This window comes from Ictidomys tridecemlineatus, chromosome 6 (genome assembly GCF_052094955.1).
Source record: "Ictidomys tridecemlineatus isolate mIctTri1 chromosome 6, mIctTri1.hap1, whole genome shotgun sequence".
In the NCBI taxonomy this organism is placed as follows: domain Eukaryota; kingdom Metazoa; phylum Chordata; class Mammalia; order Rodentia; family Sciuridae; genus Ictidomys; species Ictidomys tridecemlineatus.
Window position 1 is genome coordinate 68,160,955 of NC_135482.1, and position 26,263 is coordinate 68,187,217.

General features: G+C 32.7%; 1 protein-coding gene across 3 annotated transcripts in view; it reads left to right on the forward strand.

Annotated features, from left to right (window-relative positions):
- The window catches only part of Scaf11 (SR-related CTD associated factor 11), a 79,040-nt gene that overhangs the window by 39,550 nt on the left and 13,227 nt on the right, over window positions 1–26,263 (forward strand). For all 3 annotated transcript variants that reach the window (XM_013358479.3, XM_013358478.3, XM_005324855.4), the window contains exons 4-8: window positions 6,929–7,006; window positions 9,945–10,045; window positions 12,457–12,521; window positions 24,959–25,017; window positions 25,389–25,498. In XM_013358479.3, the coding sequence (XP_013213933.2) occupies window positions 6,929–7,006; window positions 9,945–10,045; window positions 12,457–12,521; window positions 24,959–25,017; window positions 25,389–25,498 (413 nt within the window). The remainder of the gene's footprint in view (window positions 1–6,928; window positions 7,007–9,944; window positions 10,046–12,456; window positions 12,522–24,958; window positions 25,018–25,388; window positions 25,499–26,263) is intronic.

Genomic DNA, 26,263 nt, shown 5'->3' on the forward strand with positions numbered 1-26,263 from the left:
CCATGCTGAAATGTATTATCAGGATTCATAGAAATGTGATTCAGAAGTCATATCAAACACACAGACATACAAAAAAGAGTCATTTACTTTCATCTTAGTATTTGGAGCATTAAAGAAATTCTAATTGTAAGAAACTGATATTTAGTATCTATCTCCAAAATCAAAGATAGTTTTAATCTGTCCAGGATTGAAAATATTGGTTCTATGGTTATATAAATAAAAACTGTGTAAGGATTTGAAAGTAATTAATTGACCTTTTGTAGTACATAGGTATGCCATAGAATCCACTTCAGTCAAAAGAATTCATCATAGTAGAACTTGTGCTTACTTTCAAGGCCTAGAGCCTTATTGACCCTTTTCTTTCTCCTTTCCCCTTATCTTTTAAGTAAAATATTTTTCTTAGGGACACCAAAACAAATTTAAATAAGCTTTACTGCTTGACTGTTTTGTTTCAAGGAATTCATAGATGGTAAGCCTGTTAGTTTATAAAAGTATAATGGTATAGAAGTAGAATGTTGAGCAAAGACAGTATAGTTTAATTATAGGCTAATTGAAATTTTTATTTATTTAAACCATCACTATTAGAGCTGAGAATTTGAAATTAAAAGAAAGTCATTGGACTAAAATATGTATAGAGCCAGTGTACTAAAGTTCCATCCGTCACTTAGTTAGGAATTTATTTTACCCATACTATAAGTAAAAATACAGTCTATATTTAGTGAGATTTTTGAACTTCTATAAATTTAACTTTAATTATCTGAGTTTGTGCATTTAAAGTAGATATTTAGAAAGGCGAAGGCTAGATAAATCTGATGTATGGACAGTAGTGATAGCTGATCATAATTATGGTTCTTGTAAACAAGGGGCTGCTCCCTCCCCACACATTGGTTAAGAAGATAGAATTTATAATTTGGCACAGTTGCCAAGAAATGATTAAAAATTTGGCCTTTACAGGGTTAAGGTTTGAGAACTAACAAATATTACATTTTTAAAACATTTCAAGGGTTCTTACTGTTATTTTGCGGGGGTGGGAGTAACAGGGGTTGAGGACACGGTGCTGGGGATTAAACCTCATATGTACTACCACTGAGCTACACCCCCAGTCCCAATTACCATATTAAAAGGACATGCAATATATGTGATTAAGATATTCTTTATCTTCTGAGGTCCTTCCCCCATATCTTTTAAATAATATATTTCCCTTTTAAATATTAATTTTTGAAAATGTGATTAGTTTTTCCACTATACACAGATTATCTTCCCTCAGCTTATTTATCTCAGTCTTCAATTTCCTGTCAAGTGCTGGCAGCTTCAGTTTGAGAAAGTAAGGTTAATGAAATCAAAATTGGACAGTTGACAAAGGTATGCTTTCTCTCATGAGACTAAAAATGAAGAGAGTCTTACCAAGTGACATACAGTTCTTGAAGAAGTCAGACAACAATGTTGAATACAGACAGGTGAGGAGTATATTTTTGAATTAATATATAACAGAAAATCATGATATGAGTAGTTAGTTGACTTATGTTTTGACTACCAGTATATTTTATACAAGTGTCCCTTTATGCAGTAATTGGAAATTTGAACCTGATTCTGGTGATTAAATCCCTTTTCAGTGGCATAATAATTCAGCAAAGCCTTATTGGCTGGGCTTTTTCTAACCATTTTTTTCCTCAAATTTAACAAAATCACTGAACTTACCAAAATTTCAGTTATTGTATTTCTCTGGGACAATATTTGAAGCACATATTGGAGTACCACTAACATTAGTCCTTTATAACTGATAAAGTATTGTCAGATATATTATTTTAAGTATATTAGATATGTGCAATAGTTGATCAGTACTTTCTACCTTTATCCTTAAAGTGCCTTAGGGAAGTTGCTAGTTCTCAGTCCTCCAGAACTTGAACTTGTATCTAATGCCGTTTTTACCCTATTAATTAATCCTTTGGGAAATAATATTTTTATATTTTGAATGCTCATTATCTAAAGACTATTCATGAAGATTTTCATTTAATTCTCTTTACCAGTCTCTGTGTGAAGATTTTCATTTAATACTCTCTTCACCATTTAGGTAAATTACGTAAATTTCTGTGTAGACTAGTTTTAAATGTCAGAATATATAAAATGATTTATACAGGTAGTTCACTAAGTCTTCTGTTCTTATACTAGGAATAGAAAGTTTAACTATTAAATGTCAGAAGAAATTAAGATTAAATATAATTCTACCCAGTTGTTATATTTTGAAGAATATTTAAAGAGTTCTATTTGAGTAGTTAGGTGGAATGCTTACTGTTAATTTTATCACTGAAAACCATTTGTCCTTTAGGAATATACTTCTGAAATCTAGTACAAAGAACCATAGTTTCTCTAATATGGATTGACCAGGACTGTCTTGAAAGAATGTTTTAAGTGTGACAGAGAAAATGTAGGCTGACACCAGGTGAGCACTTTTGGAGATACAGACTAGGTGTTTTGGAACCATAAATGAGAAGGGATAGGTCCTGGTTAATAGTTTTTAAAATAAGCATCAACTTCTAATTGTATTCATTCCTCAGGCAACTTTGATTTTGAACTGCAGTTTTTTATAATATGCTTTATTTGTTAGTGGGAGGTACATGGATGTATTAGAGATTCCCATGAACAGGAAAACTGCCAAGAAGCATAGACTGAGATTTAGTCTTTAAGCACTTATCTTTAACACTTGCTTCTCTTTCTCTAGGAGGGGCTATCTATAGTCAGCCTATGTGATTGAGGATAGAGCAGCAGCAGGAAGCAAGAAATATTAGAAATCAAGAATCCTGAATTCCCAAATAAGGAAGGTTTCCTGTTCTTACATTTAAATATGGGTTTGTCTGAGCTGGGAATTTACAACGCTTCAGAATACTAGGGTATGTTTTACTGAAATCATTAGGAAGATTATTTTTACTATCAAAATGGCCTCCTTAACTGATAAAACATTAGTACAGAGCATTCATGGTAAAATGTATGCTCTATTTATTATTAAACATAACATCATAAAGCAGTGAGCAAATGCTATTGATTTTATAACTGTATCATAAAGTCGAATGGTGATTTTAGATACTTTGATTATGAAACTAATTAGAAACTTTAATTACTGAAAGTCATTCATTTAAACAGGTGAATAATAATTTAGGGTATTTTTATTACATATAAGGAAACAAAATGATGAATAATTGATTTATTTTGCATATAATGAAACAATTTGTGATAATTTTCTTCAAAATTGAAATTGTTTTAAAAAATATAATAAATATATTGACTAAATTTTTCTATAGTAATTTTAAATGTGGATTTTTAAATTTTTACTGTTAGAAATTTAACCAGTTATTCTAGTCAAATAAACTTTCCTTTGAAAATTAAACTTAAAGTAACTTTATGATATAAGGGTGAGGTTCCTTCCCAAAATACCATAAAATTAGGTCAATCTAAACCATCTTTTAACATTAATTTGTAAAATTTTTCTCTTCAATTATGTGATTATCACATTATATATAATTTGATGCTTTAGTACATATTAATGAACTGTAGTGTGTGTTAAAGTAACTTTTTAATTTCCCTACAGTACACATTAAGAAAAAAATTAAACGGTCTACTTAATTATTCAAAATGTGTTTTGATATTTTTCATTGAATTCTTTAGTCACTCTTAATTTATTGGTGTATGCTGTGAAGACTTATCTCAGGAGAACTGAATTTCTTTTCTGTTTCTTTTGTGAAATGCTTTGCTATGTTGTTTTTTCCCAAGATCAGAAAAGGACGGCATTGTTCCTTAGCCATATCAAAAGGTATTTTGTCTATCATTGATGGCTTGTTTTTTGACCTATGCTTTCTTTACCTTAGAAAGATAAATCAGTTTTAAGAAATGTTTATGTTGGCTGAGCTTGAGCCAAAGTGAATTAGCTTGTTTTCTAATGTTAACTAAGTTATTTTTAGGAAATTGAAGAATATGTAGATTATGATACTATATAGTAGTAGTCATCTAACTACTACCACCCTTTCTCTTGTGCTTTTTTTTTTTTTAATTTAATTTTTGTTTTTGTTTTAGTGGAACTCTTTCTTTGAAAGGAAAAGAGAATTAAAATCCTACCCAGAATTCAAATATTTGAAACAAATCAAAATGTAATGGTTAAGTTAAAACCATGTCACAATGAAAATTGTAAAGGAAAAAAGTGAAATTTAACTGATGTTAACAGAGGAAATTTAACAAAGAAAAAATGAGGTTGTGTAATTTCAGACATTGAATGATATACAAGTAAATTTCTTGAACATAGAAGTTTTCTTTGGGTCTTCATATCTAAATCCTAGAACAAGAAAATAACTTCCATGTGTGTTATTAAGTGTAGAAATTCCAATAAAAATCACTAAGAACTCATGTTTCTCACTTGTATATATATCATATTACAGATTGTCTTTTTGTTATCAAGTATTTTCTTTTTTTTTGCGCTGGAAATTCAACTTGGGGTACTTTATCATTGAGCTACATTCCTAACTCTTTTTATTTTGAAACAGGGTCTTGCTAAGTTGTTCACACTGTCCTTGAACTGGCAACCCTCCTGTCTCAGCACCAGATGGCTGAGATTATAGGCATGTATTACCGTGCCTAGTTTTTTGTAAGTGTAGTTAAGCTGATTGGTAATTTTAAGACCTTACATGATAGTATATGCCACACATTTTTGTAAGAATTATATATTCAGTTAATTCCCTTGGAAACCTTAGAGATAAATTTTGTTATTCCCATTTTCATAAGTGAGGTATTTGAGGCACAGAGAGGCAGTGTAACATGTACAAGTTTATAGAAAAGAGAAAATATGAAAGTAGACAGTAAATCCAGAGCCACTGTACTAGCATCTTAGGTATTAAGCCAACATTGAAGGAAACAAGTTTTTATTTATTACTGTTAAATCTTTTTATGAGTATCTAAATTTACCTTTAAAACAAATAAAATTATTTTTAAGTTTTGATAAAAATTGGGAGAACTTGAAAAATTTAAGTACTCTTAAATTATAAATGTAATGAAATATAGCCTCATCTAAGAAATTTTATAGCGTATATGCTAATTGGTAACATAGCAATTACATAGATAGTTTAAATAGAATTACTACCTGTTACTACCTGTAATAATACATTGTTATGACCGAGGTTTGTCGGCTCAGTGGCAGAGCACTTGACTAGCATGCATGAGGCACTGGGTTTGATCCTTAGCACCACATAAAAATAAACAAATAAAGGCATGCTGACAGTCTACAATTACAAAAACAAATTTAATAATTGGGAAAAAAAAAAAGACTTGAGCTGCTTTCTTGCTACATACAGCAAATCTTCTTAAGGCCAAGATTTCTGTAGGTAAAGTCATAGTATCCTAAATCCCTGATATTTGGAGGTTGTTAGTGGAGCTGGCTTGGCTTCTACCAGTCCCAACTGACTTCTTACAGTAAGATCCCATTTCCCAGTTCAGAGTGGTAAAGCATTTTCCTATACTTACTTAATAGGAAAAGAACACTTTTTTTTTTTTTTTTTAAAGAACACTTTTAATTAAGGTGGTAGAAGGTAACTAGTTTTTGTTTTGACTCTTCCCAAAGTAACTCATGAGTTTTGTGAAAATATTGTATTAGGTATTATACACAGTCTGTTCTACCTGTAGTTCTGTAAGCATATCTAAATATGCAGTAAATCCCAGAAAGGCAAATATCACATTTTTCACTAATGAATAATTAAGGTAATTTATATAGATTCTATAACTCTTTTTGATCTTCTGGACTGCAGCTATTATATTTTTAAAATTCGTTTTTTTTGTAACCATAGATATTAGTGTTTTCTTCATAGATTGCTGAGTCCTCCCTCCTGGTAGAAAATATTCCATCTTAAATTATTTAAATAGTATAAACCCACTTTTATGCAACTTTTAATAGTATCAAACCCTCGGTTACAGTTGATGCACGTGAATTTCGAAAGGACAGAAAGTGTAACTATATAAAGTTGATATATAATCTTAAAGTGATTGAAGGATCAGTTTCCTTAATTGAAAATACCTATGTCAGTTTCAAAAAGTTAGCAACTTAATAAAAAAGGCAAAAAACATGAATAGACAGTTTAAAGAAAAATAATCTTTGTATAACCTTTAAAAGTAAGAAAATAGTCTCAATCTTCCACATATAAAAGGAAGGGTAAACTAAAACTACCATGGCATATATGCTGTTAAGAATGGGATAACTTTATTTACTAATGTAAACCAATCTAAGATATATAATGAAGAGGAGAAAAAATTTAGTTCAACTTCTGAATTATACCATAATATTAAGACATATATACAAATATGCATTGGATATCTGCAAAAGCCTATATAAGGAACTGCCTGTGGAGAGGTCATCTAAATGACTGATGGGAGGGGTGGTGGAATACTTAATTTTTTCATATCTTTTAAATATTTTTATTGTTGGCACAACTACCTATTCAAATAATTGATTTTGGGGAAAAATATAGAATATTTTGTAAAAGTCCTGTCCAAGCCATTCTTTTCACAGCTGAATTTAGCATAATAGCCAGCTTTACATCTCAGGGTTGTAGATTTCAGCACAGCTTTCATTATATGGTAGTTCTCACTGGGGTAGCAGATCTTAATGAAATCTTAATTACAGAGATCTTATTATCTCTCTTGTTCATCATTGTATTCCAATTACTAACATACAATAGGTATTCAGTGTATATTTGAATGAATGAAACCAATTCAGGGTATTTTTTCTTTGGCATGACACAGACAAGAGTATTTTCTCTCCTTTATATTTGAAAGAAGAAAAACACGTTTCTGTTTGTTGTTATAGTGGAAAACTTACAACTGTATTTAGTATCATTTAATGTGATCTATACTAAGGTAACATTTGTAAGTATATAATTTGTTTATCATTTTTCAGACACTGGCTTCATGTCCTATTGACCGAAAACCTTTTCAGGCAGTGTTTAAATTAAGTGCTGTGGAAGGGTGTGTTAAGGTGAGTCTTAGATATTATTTTGTAGCATAAACTGTATATAAGGTTATTTGAGGCTATTTTGCTTTGATATATTTCCAGTTTGTGGATATTAGAAAATTGGTCAACTTTTTAGGTTCAATATGTACAACCTTTTCTCTTCAGCATGACAGTCACACCTTTCAACAAGGGTACAGAAATTCTGAACTTTTTTTTTTTTTTTTTTTTTGCTTCCTATAAAGGATATAGCTATGGTGGTTGCCTTATTGTTTTTCACAAGTATATTAGATTTCTGATGCTCTGAAAGATGTATCACACTTAAATACAGAATATTTAAACTTTTAGAATAACATATTCTACTCATATCCTATTATTTACAAAACATTTATTAGTTGGGAAGCACTTTGAATACATTTTTCCATTGAAAAACTGTTTAAAATGGAATATTAGATTCAAAGACCAATCCCCATAAACATTTAAGTCCAAAATATCTGAAAAGTGTTTTCATTAACAAAATAATTTTGGGGGTTAGCCAATAAAAATTAAATTTAAAATGATGTCTTTGTCTTAAATGTTGGTTATTTCATTGATGTTACTTCTTATTATGAGACATCATTATGATTTGTATTGAAGTTGAATTTGACTTGTAATAAAAAAGGGAAAACTAAATGGAACATTCTTGAATTAATGAGTAAAGGGAAACAGAAATGATAGTTGTTAGGTAAAATTTACGAGAAATGAAAAATATATGATAATGATAAATAGCTAAAAATGATCAAACTCAGTTATAAGTATATGATGTTATAAATGGGAAAAATGAACTGTTTCCAGACAGCACTATTAGTCTGTGAGAGTTTAGTTACTGGAGAAAAGGGTATGGATGCAATGTACATTATTTATTAAGCACTAGTTACTCTTAGTGTAGGATTTTATAGGTTTTTTTGGTATGTTTGTCAGATGAGTCTTGATGTTAAAGTGCAAATTAGACTGCAGTTCAGATAAAATGATGTGTGAAAAAGGATTTGTTTATTGTTATTATTTATTATGTTATTTGTTTATTGTAATCTAGGCCATCTATACAAATAGTATATATCTTGGAGAAAAGATATTATGCATTCTATAATAAAAATTAAGTAACTTCTCTGGAAGACATACTTATGTTTTTTTCTTTTTTCATACAGTCTTTATAAAATTATGTTGTTAAAGATTAATTGGCATCAGATAACTTCCAAAGATATTTTGTTGCATTGCTTGGAATAAAATTTTAAATTCAATTAATAGGATTTGCATATTACTTATATTAAAATTTGGCACAAAGTATATATTGTCATGAACCATCTTCCAAATTCTCTTAATATCTTTCTTTGATGTTAACTTCTGTTGAAACTCCACTTTCTTTTTACAGCTGAATTTGAATGAGATATCTCCCTTAGCTTCCACCGAACGTTTATTTCTAACATTTTACATTAGCAGTTGTTAGTAAGGTCCAGAATAACATTCTGACTTCCAAATCCCATGGTTTAATTTCTGAGTGTAATGTTAACGATGTTCTTTGGCTTGTAGGACATCTTTCTTTTATGGGTATGTAGGTATATTTGATTGTTTTATGTATCTGACCTTTAACTGACCTTTAATCTTATTTGTCATCTTCCTACCTTCCCTTTACTTTTTATTAATCACTTGAGCTCCTGTAAAGGTCTTCATTTCAACTCTTTGAGCATACTTTTCCCCCCTCTGTTTACTCAGCTCTTTCAGTAGGTTATATGCTACCTATATTTGGATGATTTCTAAAATTCTGTTACTAGCCCATATCTCTTTTCTAAGAATCAGACCTATATTTCCAACTACTTCGTAGCATATCTCCATCTAGAATACAAAAGGAGTTCAAACATTAGCAAATTCAGACTCAGCTCACTCCCTGCCTGCCCTCTTCGCCAGCCCTAATTTGATGTCACAGCCCCAGTCACTCATCTCTTCTCTCTCTCATCTTTTGTTTGTGTTTGTGCCATTTTTATTTTTCATTGTTTTCTCTTTCTCTCTCTGTCATGAGAGATGGGCCTTAGAAAATGTTAGCTTATTTGCTGTGCTGAGTGGAGGCAAGCAAGGGTCTTTAGTTGGGGTGGGCAATGGCAGGAAATGGAAGAGACACTCCTAAATTCAGCAGCTCTCTTTCAGTCTGTAGGGAGCTGAGAGAATTTTTGGTTTCTCCCTCTGTAGAGCTCCTCTCTATCAGGGATGCAAGTCAGCAATTGTGTGGGTACAAATACCAATTCGCTCCCACAAAGGTCAAGGCAAAGAAACCATTCAGCTCTTGATCCCCACATCCAGGACCCCCAAGGCATGGCTCCTTAGTACCCAGGATCCATGAATTCTCTCTTTCCTTCATTAAATAGTACTGTTCCCATATTTGCCTTGGGAGCTTACTAAGGGCAGGCTTCCTAATCTTATATCTTTTGTACAATGTCTTAAAATTTGTTCCTTTTCTATTCTTCTACTTGTGCATCTGTGTATCTCATGCTGTCATCTAGATTAGTGCTGTCCAATAGAAGGGTACTATAAGTCACTATACAATTAAAATTTTTAATAGGCATATTAAAATAGTGAATTGAAACAGGTGAAATAAATTTTAATGATACAGTTCATTTAATCCAACATATAAACAATATATAAAGAATTATTACTGAGATTGTCTTTTTTTAAAATGTACCGTACCACTGAATGACACCATCAACCTCTAACTTGATCTATTTATACACCCTATCTCTCACTGTTTTGTTTCCCCAGGAATTAGCACACTTAGTTAAGCTGTGGCTTATCATACTTGAATGAGTAGGTATATGTATTGGGACTATACTTTTCATTCCTTTTGTTTTTAATTTTATTATTTCAAGGAAGAATTGAAAGGTTATCATTTATGATGTTGGATTAACACTTTAAATAGTTGATTGTGCTTTTCTTACAGATTCAAGTAAAAAGACAGCTGAGAGAAACAAAAGACAAGAATATTGAAAGCTCTCTTAATAAACAGCTGTCCTGTCATGAAAGTTCTGAAAGTTGTATAAGGTTAGTGATTTTTAAAAGTGGAATCCAAATGAACCGAACCATTAGTAAGCTAATACAAAAAGAATATCTTTTTTTAAATTTAAAGTAGGCTTTAAATGTATTTACTTATCTGAAAGCCTATACTTGATATTTTAAGGAAGGATCAATTTCATTTCTATCTTTTCTGAAGGGTTATTTTTATTTCCTGCAAAACTTTTGTAAGACTAAAAATTTACAAAAGTATATAATTTCTATTAAAATTTCTTACTGCTCACTCCTGTTTTGTAATTACCACAAACCAATAACAAACAGTTAACAGATAAGCACAAATGCTCAGACCACACTCTTTTTTTTTTTTTTTTAAAGAGAGAGTGAGAGAGGAGAGAGAGAGAGAGAGAGAGAATTTTTAATATTTTATTTTTTAGTTCTCGGCGGACACAACATCCTTGTTGGTATGTGGTGCTGAGGATCGAACCCGGGCCGCACGCATGCCAGGCGAGCGCGCTACCGCTTGAGCCACATCTCCAGCCCCAGACCACACTCTTGAGTAGCATTTATCTGGCTGAAAAGTAGACTATTAACTAATAAAATAGCACACTGTCCTTCATGAAGTAGTTAAAATTGAAATGCCTTGTTTTCTTTCACATTTTGCTTTTTTTTTAATAGATGCTTCATGCCTGGTATAACAAGTGTTTTATGTTCAGAATTTTTTAGTACATTTGGATTTGTTTCTTTAATTGTTTTAAATCCTAGTTTAGCATATTTGTATAGAAATGTAATGCTTAGTACTTGAATTGAACGGATATTTAACATTTTTTGAACTAAACTGAATATGAATAGCAAATACATTTAACTTAAACTTATTTTGATTAGAAATTTGTTTAGAGTGCTGGGGATATATAGCTCAGTTGTTGAGTGCTTGCCTTGCATGCACAAGGGTTCAATCCCAGCACCAAAAAAAAGAAAAGAAAAAAAAAAAGGAAAAATTTGTTTAGAGTTGTCCAGAAGTGTTTTTTTAAGTCAGTATATTGTCACATTTGTAATCAAAGTTATAAATCATGAATATACATTTCTTCAAAATACTAATATATTTATTTGTTTTAAAGCGGTTGATCAGAGATTTATTGAACCTGCCACTAATTTATTACACTGTGGCTCTTTAGATCTTAATTTTTCAATAGTTATGGACTTTTTTGAGAACGTGAAGAAAGCTATAGATCCCTCTTCCAGAAAAAAATACTTATTTACAGATGTAAAACATAGTATATGATTTTAAGGTATTCATCATAGACTACTACTCAAGGAGCCCGCCTATAATTCCCAGAGTTAATGGCATTAGAGCAAATTAGAGCTTTGATTCTTATTTGTTTGCTTGGTAGATAATAGTAGCACACTTTCCCCAGGCATGAAGAAATACCTTTTGGTAGTTTCATGCCTGATATACCTCCTATCATTGGCTGTGACAGTGTCATGGATGTGCATTTTTGTGCACCCAGAGAATTCTTGATGAGAGTGCAGTGGTCACCACTGAATGAACTGTGAGACTATTTATTTGGGTCCAACATGAAAAGCATATCATGGCGAAAATAACACATGCAAAATAATCATTTGCTTCTGCCCAACAAGTCATGACTTGAATGATTTTTCCCCAAATCGAAAATCTCTATTAGTTATTGGTTATTTATAGTTTCTATTTTTTATTGTAGTTTTTGGATGTTTTTAACATTTCTCTCATTCAGTCCTCTGCATGTGCCTGGTTTTTCCAGCACAGGGACAAGATCCATTCAGATTTGGCTCTTCCTTCTAAAGCAATGAAACCCTAATACCCCTCTCTTTCTGATATTTTTCCAGTTCCAAGTAAGGGATTACAATGGTATTTTAGCCTGTAATAAGCCTCCATTTTAAGTCATAGGAGTGGAGAATGTCAACTGACAGGGGAGTTGTAATTAGTCATTCATTCTTTGCTAGAATTTCCTGATAGCTCCTAAAAAAGTAACATCTGCTTACCTCTATACCATAGAGCACAGTAGCTGGTTCGTGATTAGTCAATATGATTATTATTTAAATACTGAGGTGTTAGAACTCATATTAAAATTTGTTCTCTAGGGCTGGGGATGTGGCTCAAGCGGTAGCGTGCTCGCCTGGCATGCATGCAGCCTGGGTTCGATCCTCAGCACCACATACAAAAACAAAGATGTTGTGTCCGCCGAAAACTAACTAAATAAATAAATATTAAGATTCTCTCTTCTCTCTCTTTAAAAAAAAAATTGTTCTCATAGAAGTCTGCAAGAGTGTGTTTTAAAACCTTTACCCAACTTTTAGGATAGTTAATAATACATAATAGATTTCATTTTGATGGTCAGTGAATTGGAAATACATGCACATAATGATACTTTTCTCTTAAATCTTTCCACCTTTTTTGATATTTACAGGAAAAAAAACACCATAAGGGAAGATGTATTAAGTGCAAGATTTTATGACTTGAAGGTGATACATAGTAAGTGGGTTTTTTTTGTGTGTGTGTGTGTTCTACTTTTTTATGTTAAAATAATATTTTGATTGGAATTAATACTGTTTTGGGTTGGAAAGCAGTTGAGCACAGAACTCCAGGAACCTTGTATTATGTCCTACATAAACTTTGCTTTCATGTAGTAATGTATACTGTTCCCTATCCCTTTTTTTTTCTTGTTGTTGAACTTGAGAGGAGGGTATGTATTTTAAGATATAAGAATGTTTTCCAGTTATTTAGTGTTTAGCAACCTATATTGTGGTCGTATTGCACTAATTAATACAGAAGTCCTTTAAAAAGATTTTAAAACCTATGGGTCAGTAATTGTAAACAGTAGCAAGGAAAAATAAATTTATGACAGCAAGAAACTTGATGTCATAAATTCCTCTAGGCAACTGTGGTTTGACCTCTTGTCACATTTATAATTTGAAGCTTTGGAAATAAAAGCACTTGAGCAGTGAAATATCCCTGTCTTTGGTTTGTGTCTGGTTTATGATCTTCTGATATAGAAAGTTTCTACAGCAAGTCCTGAGTAAAGTACCATACATAGTGCTTTGTGACTGCTCCTTGGGGTTTAGGCTACTCATTCTGTTTCAGAGAACACTTTACTGTGAGTTTTTTTGTAATTAAGGAATTAGGCATTTGTTTTCCAGGTTAGGCCAAGTAACACATGACTTTTATTATATTTCAAAGGTGAATCTTTTCAGGATTTGCTGATGGATTGGAAATAAAGTACAAGTAAGGGAGAAATCAAGGTTTAATCCCACGTCTTTACTTGAGCAACTGGTAAAATGAGAGTTGCCCATTACTGAAATGGAGAAGGCTGTTAGGAGAACATTTGGGAGGGTATATTAAAATATTTCATTCAGGGAATAGGGTTTCCAAGGGGAAAGGGAAATGGGAAGATATTGCTCAAAGGATATATCAAAGGATATAATAGTTTAGTTTATTCAAAGTGAATATTCTGGAGACCTAATGTACAACAACAGTGTAAATATGGTTACCAATACTGCATTGTATACTTGAAGTTAACTAAGATCTTAATTGTTCTTTAGCTGAAAGAAAAAGAAAGAAAAAAGATGGTAACTGAGGTGATAGATATGTTAATTAATTTGATTGTAGTGATTATTTCAAGATGTATATTATATCAAAATATTCAGTGGTATACTTTAAATATGCAATTTTTATTTGTGAATTATACCTCAATAAGCATGGGGAAAATTCTGTTTTTTTTTTTTTTGACATGTAAGATATCTATCCCATACAGAAATGCTCTGTAAAAATATGGATGTTTGCATACATCTTCAGGGTATTTCATTGGTGATTAGTTTATACTGATGCATGTTTATTTGTGCTTATTTCATTGATAATTTCTTCCACTTGTCATTTATTTCCTCTGGCAAAAATGTGTAGGACTATGATGATTACAGATGATACTGGAAAAAAGATTAGCATCATAGTTTTAACCCCAAAAGTTAAAATTTCTGTATATTATACCACAGGGGATAACTCTTTGCAAGGAATTACCATTAAAACATTCTTTCAGGGGATACAATGCAGTGAAACCGTTTTTGGAACTAACTTGGTAAAGGTATTCCAAAAGTTTGGGAAATATAGTAACCTGATATAAAATCTCTAAAGCTGTCAAAAGAGGAGGTTCTAAACTAACTCTGATCTGTGAGGTTTTGTTACTTTTTGTCTTCATGACATATTCAGCATGTCCCTTATTTGATCTGTACTTAGGAGCTCTTTTTCTCCTCACTTTAACATCTCCAAAGTGTGATTCTTTCTTATTTGTCCTACATAATAACTATTGACCAATCAGTACCATCACTGTCTGCAAATATGTGAACACATTTGGAAATAAGATCTTTGCAAGCCAAGTTAGTTAAGGATTGACATGAGATAATAGTGAATTAGGGTGGCCCCAAATTCAATAAGAATGTCCTTAGACAGAAAATGATACAGTACTATTATTAAATTTGGAGAATGGATAGTAGCAACTTAAAAAAAAATCCCAACTTAATTGTGGTATTCTCTTAACCCTCTGGTTTTTTATTGAGTGGGAGTGTTGGGAGGTAAAATGTTAGATATGTGTGCCAGCATACCCCAGGGTGTCAAAAATTGGTGAATTCAATATCCTATTTTAGTTTCTTTATAGATTTTTTTAAAGGAATCACCATTGTTTTTGATAATACAGAAGATATGTGATGATATATGAAAAAAATGGACACTGAGAAATTCAGTTCAAAAGTTGTATTCTATGTGCAGAGAAGTTTTAGGAATACCTTGACCAATTTAGTTTGCTTATCTGCTTATTTTTATTTAAAATTTGATTTTCAAAATTGAGATCCAGGTCTCTTAATTTTTTAGATCTGCTACAACACATGACACAAACATGATGGCTTGAAACAACAGAAATTAATTTTCTTAACATTCTGGAGGCTAGAATTCTGTAGGTGGAGTGTTGGCAGGTCTTCTTCTGAAGACTTTAGGGAAGAGTTTTTTTTTTTTTTTCTTGTTTTTTGTAATTTCTGATCTGTTACAACAATATGTGACATTCCTTGATTTGTAGCTGTATCACTTCAATCTCAGCCTCTATAGCCTTCTTTTTTTGTGTGTGTCTGTATCCTCTTCTAAGAACACTCTTACAGAACTTGGGGTCACTCTAACTCACTGATCTCATGTCAGTTCCTAATTTTACTTGGCTTGGTAAGACTATTTCCAGTAAGACCCATTTTTTTGAGGTTCTAAGTGAATACGATTTTGAGGGGATACTATTCAATGCACTATTAGATCTAAAAGAGCACTTTTAGCAACTCTGAAACAAAAATTCTAGTTGGGTAGGAGGCACACCTACTTGGGAAACTGAGGCAAAGGATCACAATTTAGAGACCATCCTGGTCACCTTAGTGACATCCTATTCTCCCCCCCCCCCCCCCAAAAAAGGCTGGGGATGTAATTCAGTGATAGAGTGCCATTGGAGTTCAATCTTTAATACCTCAAATCATATGAAAATAAAATAATTTCTAAGTGATAAGAAAACACTCTGTCCTTGTCCTGGTTCCCAGATTGTGTTCTTGAAATACTGTTTCTCAAAAGAATCAGAGCTTCTTGAAAAAATATTTTTCATAGCAGCAAGGAAGCTGTCAAAGACTATTATAATTACAATAAAAAACCCCTCAGGAATGAATTTGATTGGGCTCTAACAGGACAGTTATTGAAACCCAGAAAATATGTTGAATTAATGGATTTAGGAAGAGACTAACAATGGCTGTTAACCTCATAACAGGAGAGACAGATATTAAGCACTTCCTAAATGGAAGTCAGTAACACCAAAATTTAGTGTGTAACACAAGTGTGCCTGATTAAAAGCTGTTCTTGTTTACAAAATAAAAGCAGAGATGCATATTAAGTGACAGGGGTTGCAATTAGCAAAATATCCACTATGAAAAAAGTTACCTGATTTCCTCAGTTTAAAAATTCTAAGGAGTTTACAAAGTAAGGGAGGGGAAACTATAGATTAAAAATGACATTCAACCAATTGTGATGTGTGGATTTTATTTGTATCCTTATTCTAATGTAATGTAAAAAGAAAGTAAAAAAAAATATAACTTATGAGACAATTGTGGAAAATTCAACAGATCTATATTTGATATTAAGGAATTATTCGTTTTGGGTTTTTGTTTTGCTTTTCTTTGTGATTATGGGATTCATGATACTTCTTCCCCCAAAAGCATTTTTCCTTTTTAGTTATATATTGAAATATTTATTCACAAAATATGATGTACAGGATTTCTTGAAAATGAAGTTAAGGTAATTATTAAATTAAAGTTGACTATGAATTAATAGAGAAGTTGAGATCTGGTTGTATGAGTTTTCATTATGATATTCTGTTTGAAATTTTCTGTAATTAAAGTGCTTTGAAAAGTTAATTGACTACCTTCTCCAGTGGTACTTATTTCTAGATTTTATAGTTAATTTTAGTGAAATACAGTATATTGTTTTATTTTTGTGCTTTTTCCTTGTAAGGTTTTCTTTCTTGAGGATAGTAATTATTTTCTGGAGTATAGCATTTTCTAGGGTATCATACAGGATAGTAATGGTCCTTGGCCATAGCTACCTAATAATAAGGAGACCAAAGTGATAACACATGTATCGGAGTAAAACTATAAAGATAGTTAGAGGGGACAGGAGTGATGATCTTTAGCTCTATGTAGAATGGAAGCGATGAAAAACAAAAATTGATAATAATTAGTTAAATCTGCTTAGGTGTCACTTTGGTACTTCATCAAATGTTTAATTGATCGTAATTACAAATTTTAAAACTTTGTTTTATTCTTATTTTTTTATTATTATTAGTTGTTCAAAACATTACAAAGCTCTTGATATATCATATTTCATACATTTGGTTCAAGTGGATTATGAACTCCCATTTTTACCCCTTATACAGATTGCAGAATCACATCAGTTACACATCCACTTTTTTACATACTGCCATACTAGTGTATGTTGTATTCTGCTGCCCTTTCTATCCTCTACTATCCCCCCTCCCCTTCCCTCCCCTCCCATCTTCTCTGTCTACCTCATCTACTGTAACTCATTTCTCTCTCTTGTTTTTTTTCCCCTTTCCCTTCACTTCCTCTTATATGTAATTTCGTATAACGATGGAGGTCTCCTTCCATTTCCATGCATTTTCCCTTCTGTCTCCCTTCCCTTCCCCCCTCTCATCCCTGTTTAATGGTGATCTTCTTCTCATGCTCTTCCTCCCTGCTCTGTTCTTAGTTGCCCTCCTTATATCAAAGAAGACATTTGGCATTTGTTTTTTAGGGATTTGCTGGCTTCACTTAGCATAATCTGCTCTAATGTCATCCATTTCCTTGCAAATGCCATGATTTTGTCATATTTTAGTGCTGAGTAATACTCCATTGTGTATACATGCCACATTTTTTTTATCCATTCATCTATTGAAGGGCATCTTTTAGCCCCTTTATCAAATATAAGATAGTTGTAACTTTGTGGATTAGTCTCTGTGTCCTCTATTCTGTACCATTGGTCCACCTGCCTGTTTTGGTACTAGTACCATGCTGTTTTTGTTACTATTGCTCTGTAGTATAGTTTGAAGTCTGGTATCACTATACTGCATGATTCACTCTTCCTGCTTAGAATTGCTTTTGCTATTCTGGTTCTTTTATCTTTCCATATGAATTTCATGATTGCTTTATCTATTTCTACAAGAAATACCGTTGGGAGTTTGATTGGCATTGCATTAAACCTATAATGAACTTTTGGTAATGTCGTCATTTTGATGATGTTAGTTCTGCCTATCCGTGAACAGGGTATATTTTTCCATCTTCTAAGATCTTCTTCTATTTCTCTCTTTAGGGTTCTGTAGTTTTCATTGTATAAGTCTTTCAACCCTTTTGTTAGGTTGACTCCCAAGTATTTCATTTTTTTTGAGGATATTGTGAATTGGGTGGTTTTCCTCATTTCCATTTCAGAAGATTTGTCGCTGATATACAGGAATGCCTTTGATTTATGCGTGTTGATTTTATATCCTGCCACTTTGCTGTATTCATTTATTAGTTCTAGTAGTTTCTTTGTAGACCCTTTTGGGTCTACATGTCATCCGCAAATAGTGATAATTTAAGTTCTTCTTTTCCCATCTTTATGCCTTTAATTTCTTTCGTCTGTCTAATTGCTCTGGCCAGTATTTCGAGAACTATATTGAATAGAAGTGGTGATAGAGGGCATCCCTGTCTTGTTCCAGATTTTAGAGGGAATGCCTTCAGTTTTTCTCCATTCTGAATGATGCTAGCCTGAGGCATTTAAAACTATTAAAACCTAAATATCGTGTCCAAGATCACATTGTTAGTATTGGAGCAGCTAGAGTTTTATCTAGTATTCTAACTTCGTATCCAGCGTGTTTTCACTAAAGCGTGTTTTTGTTAATGTTATCCATGTAAGCCTCTCTCACACTCCATGATTTTCTGAAGTCTTAAATAAAATATTGCCTCATTCTGCTAGTTCTTGTTTGAGTGTACTTTTGATGATATAATAGCTGCTCCTTACTTAATAGATCAGTTAACCATGGTTTTTGTTTTATTTTGCAGAAATGTGGTAGATGTAGATTTTGTTTTTTCCAGGCAGATGTTCATAAATTGTAGCTATAAGGATAGAACCCTTAAGAGTTTTAACCTGTAATTTTCACATTCCTTAGGAGATTTCTTAAGATAGTGTTTAACAAACTGCCTCAATAGAAGACTCTAAAAGAATCTATAAATGTTACTTGGAATTGTCTAAAAATTTAAGGGCAGTAATGAACCTGTCATAGACAGAAAAGCATCTGTGTACTCCTAAATCTTGGCATTTCATTAATGAGCAAGGTAAAGAATAGACAAAATTAAGGTGAGGTACAGGTAGTAGGAGGTTGTAAATTGAGTTCCTCCTATTATTATTATTATTATTATTTTCCTGGTACTGGGGATTGAACTCGGGGATACTTTACCATTAAGTATCCCAAGTCCTTTTTATTTGTTATTTTGAGATGGAGTCTCCATAAGTTGCCAAGACTAGCCTTAAGCTTTCCAAGTCTGACCTCAAACTTGCAGTCCTCCTGCCTCATTCTCCCAAGTAGCTACGATTAACAGGTGTGTGCCACCCTGCCTAACCTGTAGATTTTAGAAGCAACTTTGTTTAGCTTCTTTAATTAATTAATTAGTTTTTTTTTTTTTAACCAGGAATTGAACTCAGGGGCACTCAATCACTGAACCACATTCTCAACCCTTTTCTTTTGCCTCTTTCTTTTCCCTCTTCCTTCCTTCCTTCCTTCCTTCCTTCCTTCCTTCCTTCCTTCCTTCCTTCCTTCCTTCCTTCCTTTTTCTTTTCCCTCTTTCCCTCCCTCCCTCCCTTCCTCCCTCCCTTCCTTCCTTCATTTCTTTCTTCCTTCCTTCCTTCCTTCCTTCCTTCCTTATTTTATTTAGAGACAGGGTTTCACTTGAGTTGCTTAGTGCCTTGCTATTTCTGAGGCTGGACTTGAACTTATGATTGTCCTCCCACAGCCTCCTGAGCCTCTGGGATTATAGTTGTGCACTACTGCACCCAGCTAGCGTCTTTAATTTCTTAGATTTTTGAATTGGGATGAACTATTCTTTAAACATAGGTATGTGACTTTATACCAGAAGTTATCTATTTTTGTTATAAGCTAATCAAACTAATGAATACAGCTTATTAAATTGTGAAATTCTTATTTCTGTATTAGAAATTGTTAGAATAGCCCATAATTATAGTAGTATATCAGTGAAAACTTCAACAGTCCTAATGCATGATTTTATTGGAAGTCAATCAACTTTAGTTTTATACTAGATTTTTCATTAAAGTACCCAGGACTCTAGTAAAATTACAAACTTTCATTTAGTTTCCTCATATAACAAAGATGTTACTGTGCCTCAGTAGAGTTTTTGTGAAAGATTACATGGCAAACCTGTTGGTGGATTTATTAATAATGTCTTTTTCATTTTTTCATTATACCAAACAGTAGACTTATACTTCTTTTGCATCTAACATTTATAAAGGTTGAGTGGCCGTTATCTGAAATGTTGGGACCAGAACTGTTTCAGATTTTATTAGAGTCTGGGAATTTTGGAATGTCTGCATAGACTTAATTGGGTGAACATTTCTAATGCCAGGATAACAAAATCTTAAATATTCCAAAAATTGAAACTTTTTTAGCATCAGTATCAGCATGCAAAAAGTTTTAGATTCTGAATTTTTTGATTAGAGATGTTCAACTCTTTGTTTATTGAAATGAATATTAAATTTGATTTGGGTTAATTATTTATAATTGATGTCTACAAAAATGTCCTCCTTTTATGCATTTCTTAATGTAGTAATTCTCTAATTACATGCTAGATCTATTTAGTTATGTCTTTATCAACTTTGGAAATATTAATTACAATTTTAATTGAGTGCTAAGTCCTGGGCTTTTGGCTCAGAGCCTTTATAATATTGGTTTATACTTTATAAAAGGGTATTATTATGAAACATCTTTTGGAATTAGTAATTTCATGAAATGTGTTTGAAAATATACTGAATTAAATAAGACAAACTTCCAGGTAAGCATAGCTATTTAATCCTCTGATCACTCCCAGTACTTTACTAAAATGACAGTAATGGAATAAGAAAAATTTTAATTTACAAAGACAAGAGAACTGGAGAGAGAGAGGAGGCAACACTTAAGAGATGTCCTCAAAAGAAGCTTGAAATTGATTTACCAGGAGCATGGCAAACTGTTTTAGCAGAAACCCAAACCTTTCATAGGAAAAGTGGAGATAAGAATCATGTCAGTTCACATTCTGCAGAAACTTAGAAGTCTCAGGTTTGGAGGTCTCCATTATCTCTGAAAACAGAGATGCGAGATGGGGCCCAAAACCAGAATTGGTTAACATTTTTCTGTTTTTTTTTTTTTTTTTTGTGGGGGGAGGGATTTACCATTGAGCTACATCCCCGACCTTTTTTTTTTTTTTTTTAAGGGTAGTCTTGAACTTGTGATCCTCCTGCCTTATCTTTCCAAGTTGCTGGGATTACAGGAGTGCACTACTGTGCCCTGATGCTTTCACAGGTTTTAGAAGGGCAGTTTATTCTTCAGATTGTTGTCTGAGCAAGGTAGAGGAATGGAACTACCCAAAAATTGAAGGATTGAATTCTGTAGCGAAGATTGGATTAGATTAAACTTCAGCACAGTTGAAGATAGAAGAAACAATAAAAAGGGAAATTAAATCAAGTCGGGAGACTTCCAGAGCACTGACAATTATTCCCCAAAATAGCAGATCAGCATCTTCTGGGATACTGACTTGCCCCAAAGGCTTAACTGGATATCTGCTTGATAATCCTACAATGAAACTCATTGGCTGAAAGTCTCTGACTGCCTCCCCGCCCCACACACCATTTTCAATTACCATTTTAGTGTCCCACAAACAATTGATGATCATAGATATGTGAAGGAAGTCAATAAAATAGAAATAACAACAGGGACAAAAGGAACCTAATGGACTAGAATCCATCTGGGAAATAGGAAAAACTTTAAAAAGTGAATCTACTTAGAGATAAAGAAGGGATATTTTATGAATGATATAAAAGAAAACAATTTTTAAAAAAGCTTTTAGAAAGTAAAAATATTGTAATGGAAATTTAAAATTTCAACAGGAGTAATGGGGAAGTCTCAGAAAGTAGGACCAAAAGCCAAAGAGATAATAGAGTATTTATCTAAGAGATAAAATACTGAATAATAAAATCTGAGAAGGGAATTACAGAAAGAAAAATTGGAAAGAAAGTTGGGTGTCCAGATAAAAATAAATCATATGATACCTAGTAAATGAGGAAAGAACTACAGTAAATGCTTTATAAAATTCAAGAAGTCTGAGGATAACAGGATCCTAAGAGTCTAAAGGGGGCAAAAACAGGCCACATACAGAAGGCCAGGGGTAAGAATGTGAAAAACAATTGGAGCAGTGGAGTAGTGCCTTGAAAATTATGGGGAAAATAATCAGTAACCTAGAAAGTTCCATTATGCCTGCCAAACTCTCAATTGTTAGGACAAAAATAAGAATAAAGACATTCTCAAACACATTAAGAGCTCAAAAATTAATTCTTATGCACCCTTTCTCAATTCTCTGGAGGGTGTATATACTTAACTAAGTGAGAAAATAAATGAAGGAACAATGTGAGATTCAGAAAATGAATTCCAACCCAGGAAAAAGCAGCTGATCACAATGTCAGAGGACAGTCCAGAATGACTGTTGAACAGCAGCTTTGAGAGTTTCAAGTTCTGACTGGAGCAGGAATAAGGAAGAGTATTTCCAAGAGAGTTGGGAAACAAAAGTGATGGATGAGTTGATGTGTTTGAATCTATTAAGAGATTTATACTTTTGTCGTGGAGTTAGCTGAATTAATGGTAGGTAATATAGAAAAAAAAAGTAAAGCAAAAAACAGCAATTATTAACCTCAGGGAAAACTCGTAGTTCAGCTGTGATTAATGTTTGTAAGTTATAATAATATAATACTGCTACATCAAATGTTGATATATTGATATATCAAATAAGATGGTATATGGACAGTGAAGGCAGCAAAGGGGATAAGCTAGAGGAGTATATGCAGTATTATAAAGAGAAAAAAAGTTTTTCACAGTTAAAATAATAGGAAATATGTGAAACAGAATAATCAAAGTAGAATACTATAAGGTTGTTATTTAGAAGTAGAAGTGAATATTAGAAGAAGCAGGCAAAGGATTTGATGAGTGCTCTTGGTAAGCAGAAATAAAGAGTGGGTAATTCTGCAGTTTTTCTTTAAAGTGTTGTTTTACTCCTTTATTTTTCATAAAAATTAAAAGGCACATTACTGTGTAAAGGCAGTGACGTGACTTTAGATTTAGTTTTATATTTAGGGTAGATTTGTGAAATGATTTCTAAGCAACCATAATTTATAGAAATTCAATAGTAACGAATGCTTTGGAGATTGTGCTTGGAGCTGCTTAGTTCTTAATATTGGCTCCAAACTAAACATTCTTTCCATAGAGAGCATTTAATTTAATAGCAGCTTCATTGGATAGGTTTCCAAGTGAAAGAATGCTATGTAAACAATATATATTCATTAAGTTTTGAGTGAATCAAAACAACTCATCACTCTTAGGGCATAAATGATACTGCATAACTAGAGAACAACAATTCTGTATATAGCTGAACGAAAATGATTATTTCCTAAGAATGTAACTGGATACATTTTTTACTCCTGGCTTCTTAAGGAACTTTATAAAAACCTTTGTATCATCTTTTAGATATACATCAGATGGTACAGTAGCATTTGTATCCTGAAATGCAGCCAGCTCCCTTGCCCAGAGTATACACTATATTTGTTAACAGCAGTTGTGGGTGGGATGTGTGTGAAGGATGGATAATAGCTCTAAACCAAACAGCAGTTGAATAGTAACTTAAAAGGAAATTAGAATGCTGTTAGGCTCTTACTAACTGGACTAACAAGAAAACTGAAAAATACATATGATTTTAAGAGAAAACGTCAATAGATCCTTTGTGAAACAGGACTGAAGACTAAAAGACAATTGATGTTTGCACTGTAGGCTTTCCTCAGAATTCTGAGGGATAGCAGTGACATATCTGCAGCAGTTTATTGTAGACCATAAATATATTAGATGACTAATAACAGATGCTTGTTGGTAAAGAACAGTAATTTATAAAAATGTTAATATAATTTGGTGGTTAATTGAATCTTTCCTTTGTCTGTCTTAATGTGGAAGTACTTTTAGAAATTAATATCTAGAGTTGGTTGTAGTGGCACACACCTATAATCTCAGTGGCTTGGGAGGCTAAGGCAGAAGTATCATGAATTCAAAGCTAGCCTAAGCAACTCGGTGAGATACTATCTCAAAATAAAAAATAAAAAGAACTGGGGATGTGAATCAGTGGTTAAGTGTCCCTGAGTTCAATCTCTGGTACCAAAAGAAAGAAATTAATGTCCAGCAAAAAATAAGCTATAAGCAATGAAACCAACAACACTGCTAAACAAAACTATTTCAATTAACATCATGATTTTCTCTTTAAAGTTTGAGTAAAAAGGGAAATACTTACTTGAATCCTTTATCAGTGGCTAAATGTAATTAAAGGTTGACCTGAAATGGCCTCAGTTTCCTCTGGTCAGCTCCTACTTGAGATAAGCTCACCAGTACTATTTTTTAGGTAATAACTGGAAAATAAATATTGAGTGTATTATTGTTATTAATAGTTTGACTGGGCGTAGTGGTGTATTCTGCAATCTCAGTATATATCTTTTGTTATAAGATGAAATTTTGCACAGGGCAGGATATGTCAATTAGAATTTTAATAGCCATATACTCTGAGTATAGCATTTAAAAAAATATTTATTTTTTAGCAATAGGTAAACACAATATCTTTATTTTATTTTTATGTGGTGCTGAGGATCAAATCCAGTGTCTCATGCATGCTAAGCGAGAGCTCTGAGTCACAACCTCAGCCTAGCAGTTTTCTTTATTGTGATCTTTTATATTTTCCTTATCTCTGTGACTTAACAAGATAAGAGATTATTGGTAGACTGAGGCAAATGGATCACACATCTCAAAGTCAGCATGGGTCACAGCCAGAACCTGTCTTAAAAAGAACTGAGGATCTAGCTTCGTGTTTGCCTACCAAGTGCAAAGCTCTGGATTCAGTCCCTATTATGGGGGTTGGGAAAAGGGTGGGATAAAAACAGCATTTTGGAATGTATGTAAATTCAAGTATTATTATTACAGATGCAGCTTTTCTACATATTTTAACTTTCTCTTGCCAGTAACAAAGGTTTATAGCCTTTTAAAATAAAAATTAAAGTAACTAAGTCCTTTTGTGTTTTTTGTACAGGAATCTCTCCATACAGTAAAGTGAGAGGAAAGAAAAATGCAGCAATAAAGATAAATAAGGTTTGTTGAAATAAAAAATTTTTTTTTTCTGGGTATGGTGGTGCACTCCTGCAATCTCAGCAACTCTGGAGGCTGGCAAGTCTAAGGCCAGCCTCAGCAACTTAGGGAGGCCCTAAGCAACTTAGTAAGACATTGTCTCAAAATAAAAATGAAAAGGGCTGGGGATGTGGCTCAGTGGTTAAGTGCTCTTTGGTTCAATCCCTGGTGTCCCCCACCACCAAACAAAGTTTTTCTTAGATAATAACACTTTATGGTTATATACTGTATAACTCTAATGTCTCAGGTGTAAAAATATTTTATGTTGACTGTTAAGTACTTATTATGCAAGTAGTTTTGTTTCCTGTTTGACTAACTACCTTTTACATTTCTAGCCTCGAAGATCAAATCAGTGTGCAAGTCATTGCTACAGAAATTTTTTCTCCAATATATTTTCTTCTAGTAGTCACACTGGAGAATCTTCTTTTACCTATAGAGCTTACTGGTTAGTATTTTCTTCTTTTAATCTGTGCTGTTTCTAGTTGATGTTTTAATCATTATAATGAACTTGGTGGGAATTTAACTCTGGGCTCAATACGGATTATGAAGGCTCACCTTGTTTTTTGTTTCTTTTACCAGACTGGCTCTAACAAAGAGAAAACTTGATTTTTTTGTGAGCTGTTCTTTATGCAATGCCTGTGTATGTCTGTGGACTTTGTTATCATTAATAAGTTGTTGTTCTATACAATCATGTTAAATGATGGGGAAACCTATAAGGTATTTGTTACGTTGTGGGAATAGTACCTAATGAAGTGGAACTCATTAGAGAAGTTGTCATCTTTGAATCCATAGTGACTGGTATGTAGATGCTCAAAAGATATTTATGTAATTTGAAGATTAAATTGGGGTTTTAAAATCATATACAAACAATCAGTTAAACCAACAAGGTGAGACTGTATGATATAATTTTAGACCTTGACAAAGTGTCACAGAAGCAATTGATCTGAGTAGCCTTTCCAAAAGCCAAACTATTACCCATTTTTGTTTGTAGTAATTGTAACCTCCTTTATTTTCTTTTGTTGTGTACTTAAAGTGGGAAAGTACAATACCTAGAATTTCTCTCATTACTGGGGTTATTAGGCTGAATTAACACTTTAAGAAGTCTGTACCTTGCTGGGTGTGGTGGCGCACACTTTAATCTCAGTGACTTGGAAGCCTGAGGCAGGAGAATCGAAAGTTTGAAGCCATCCTCAGCATATTAGCAAAGCCC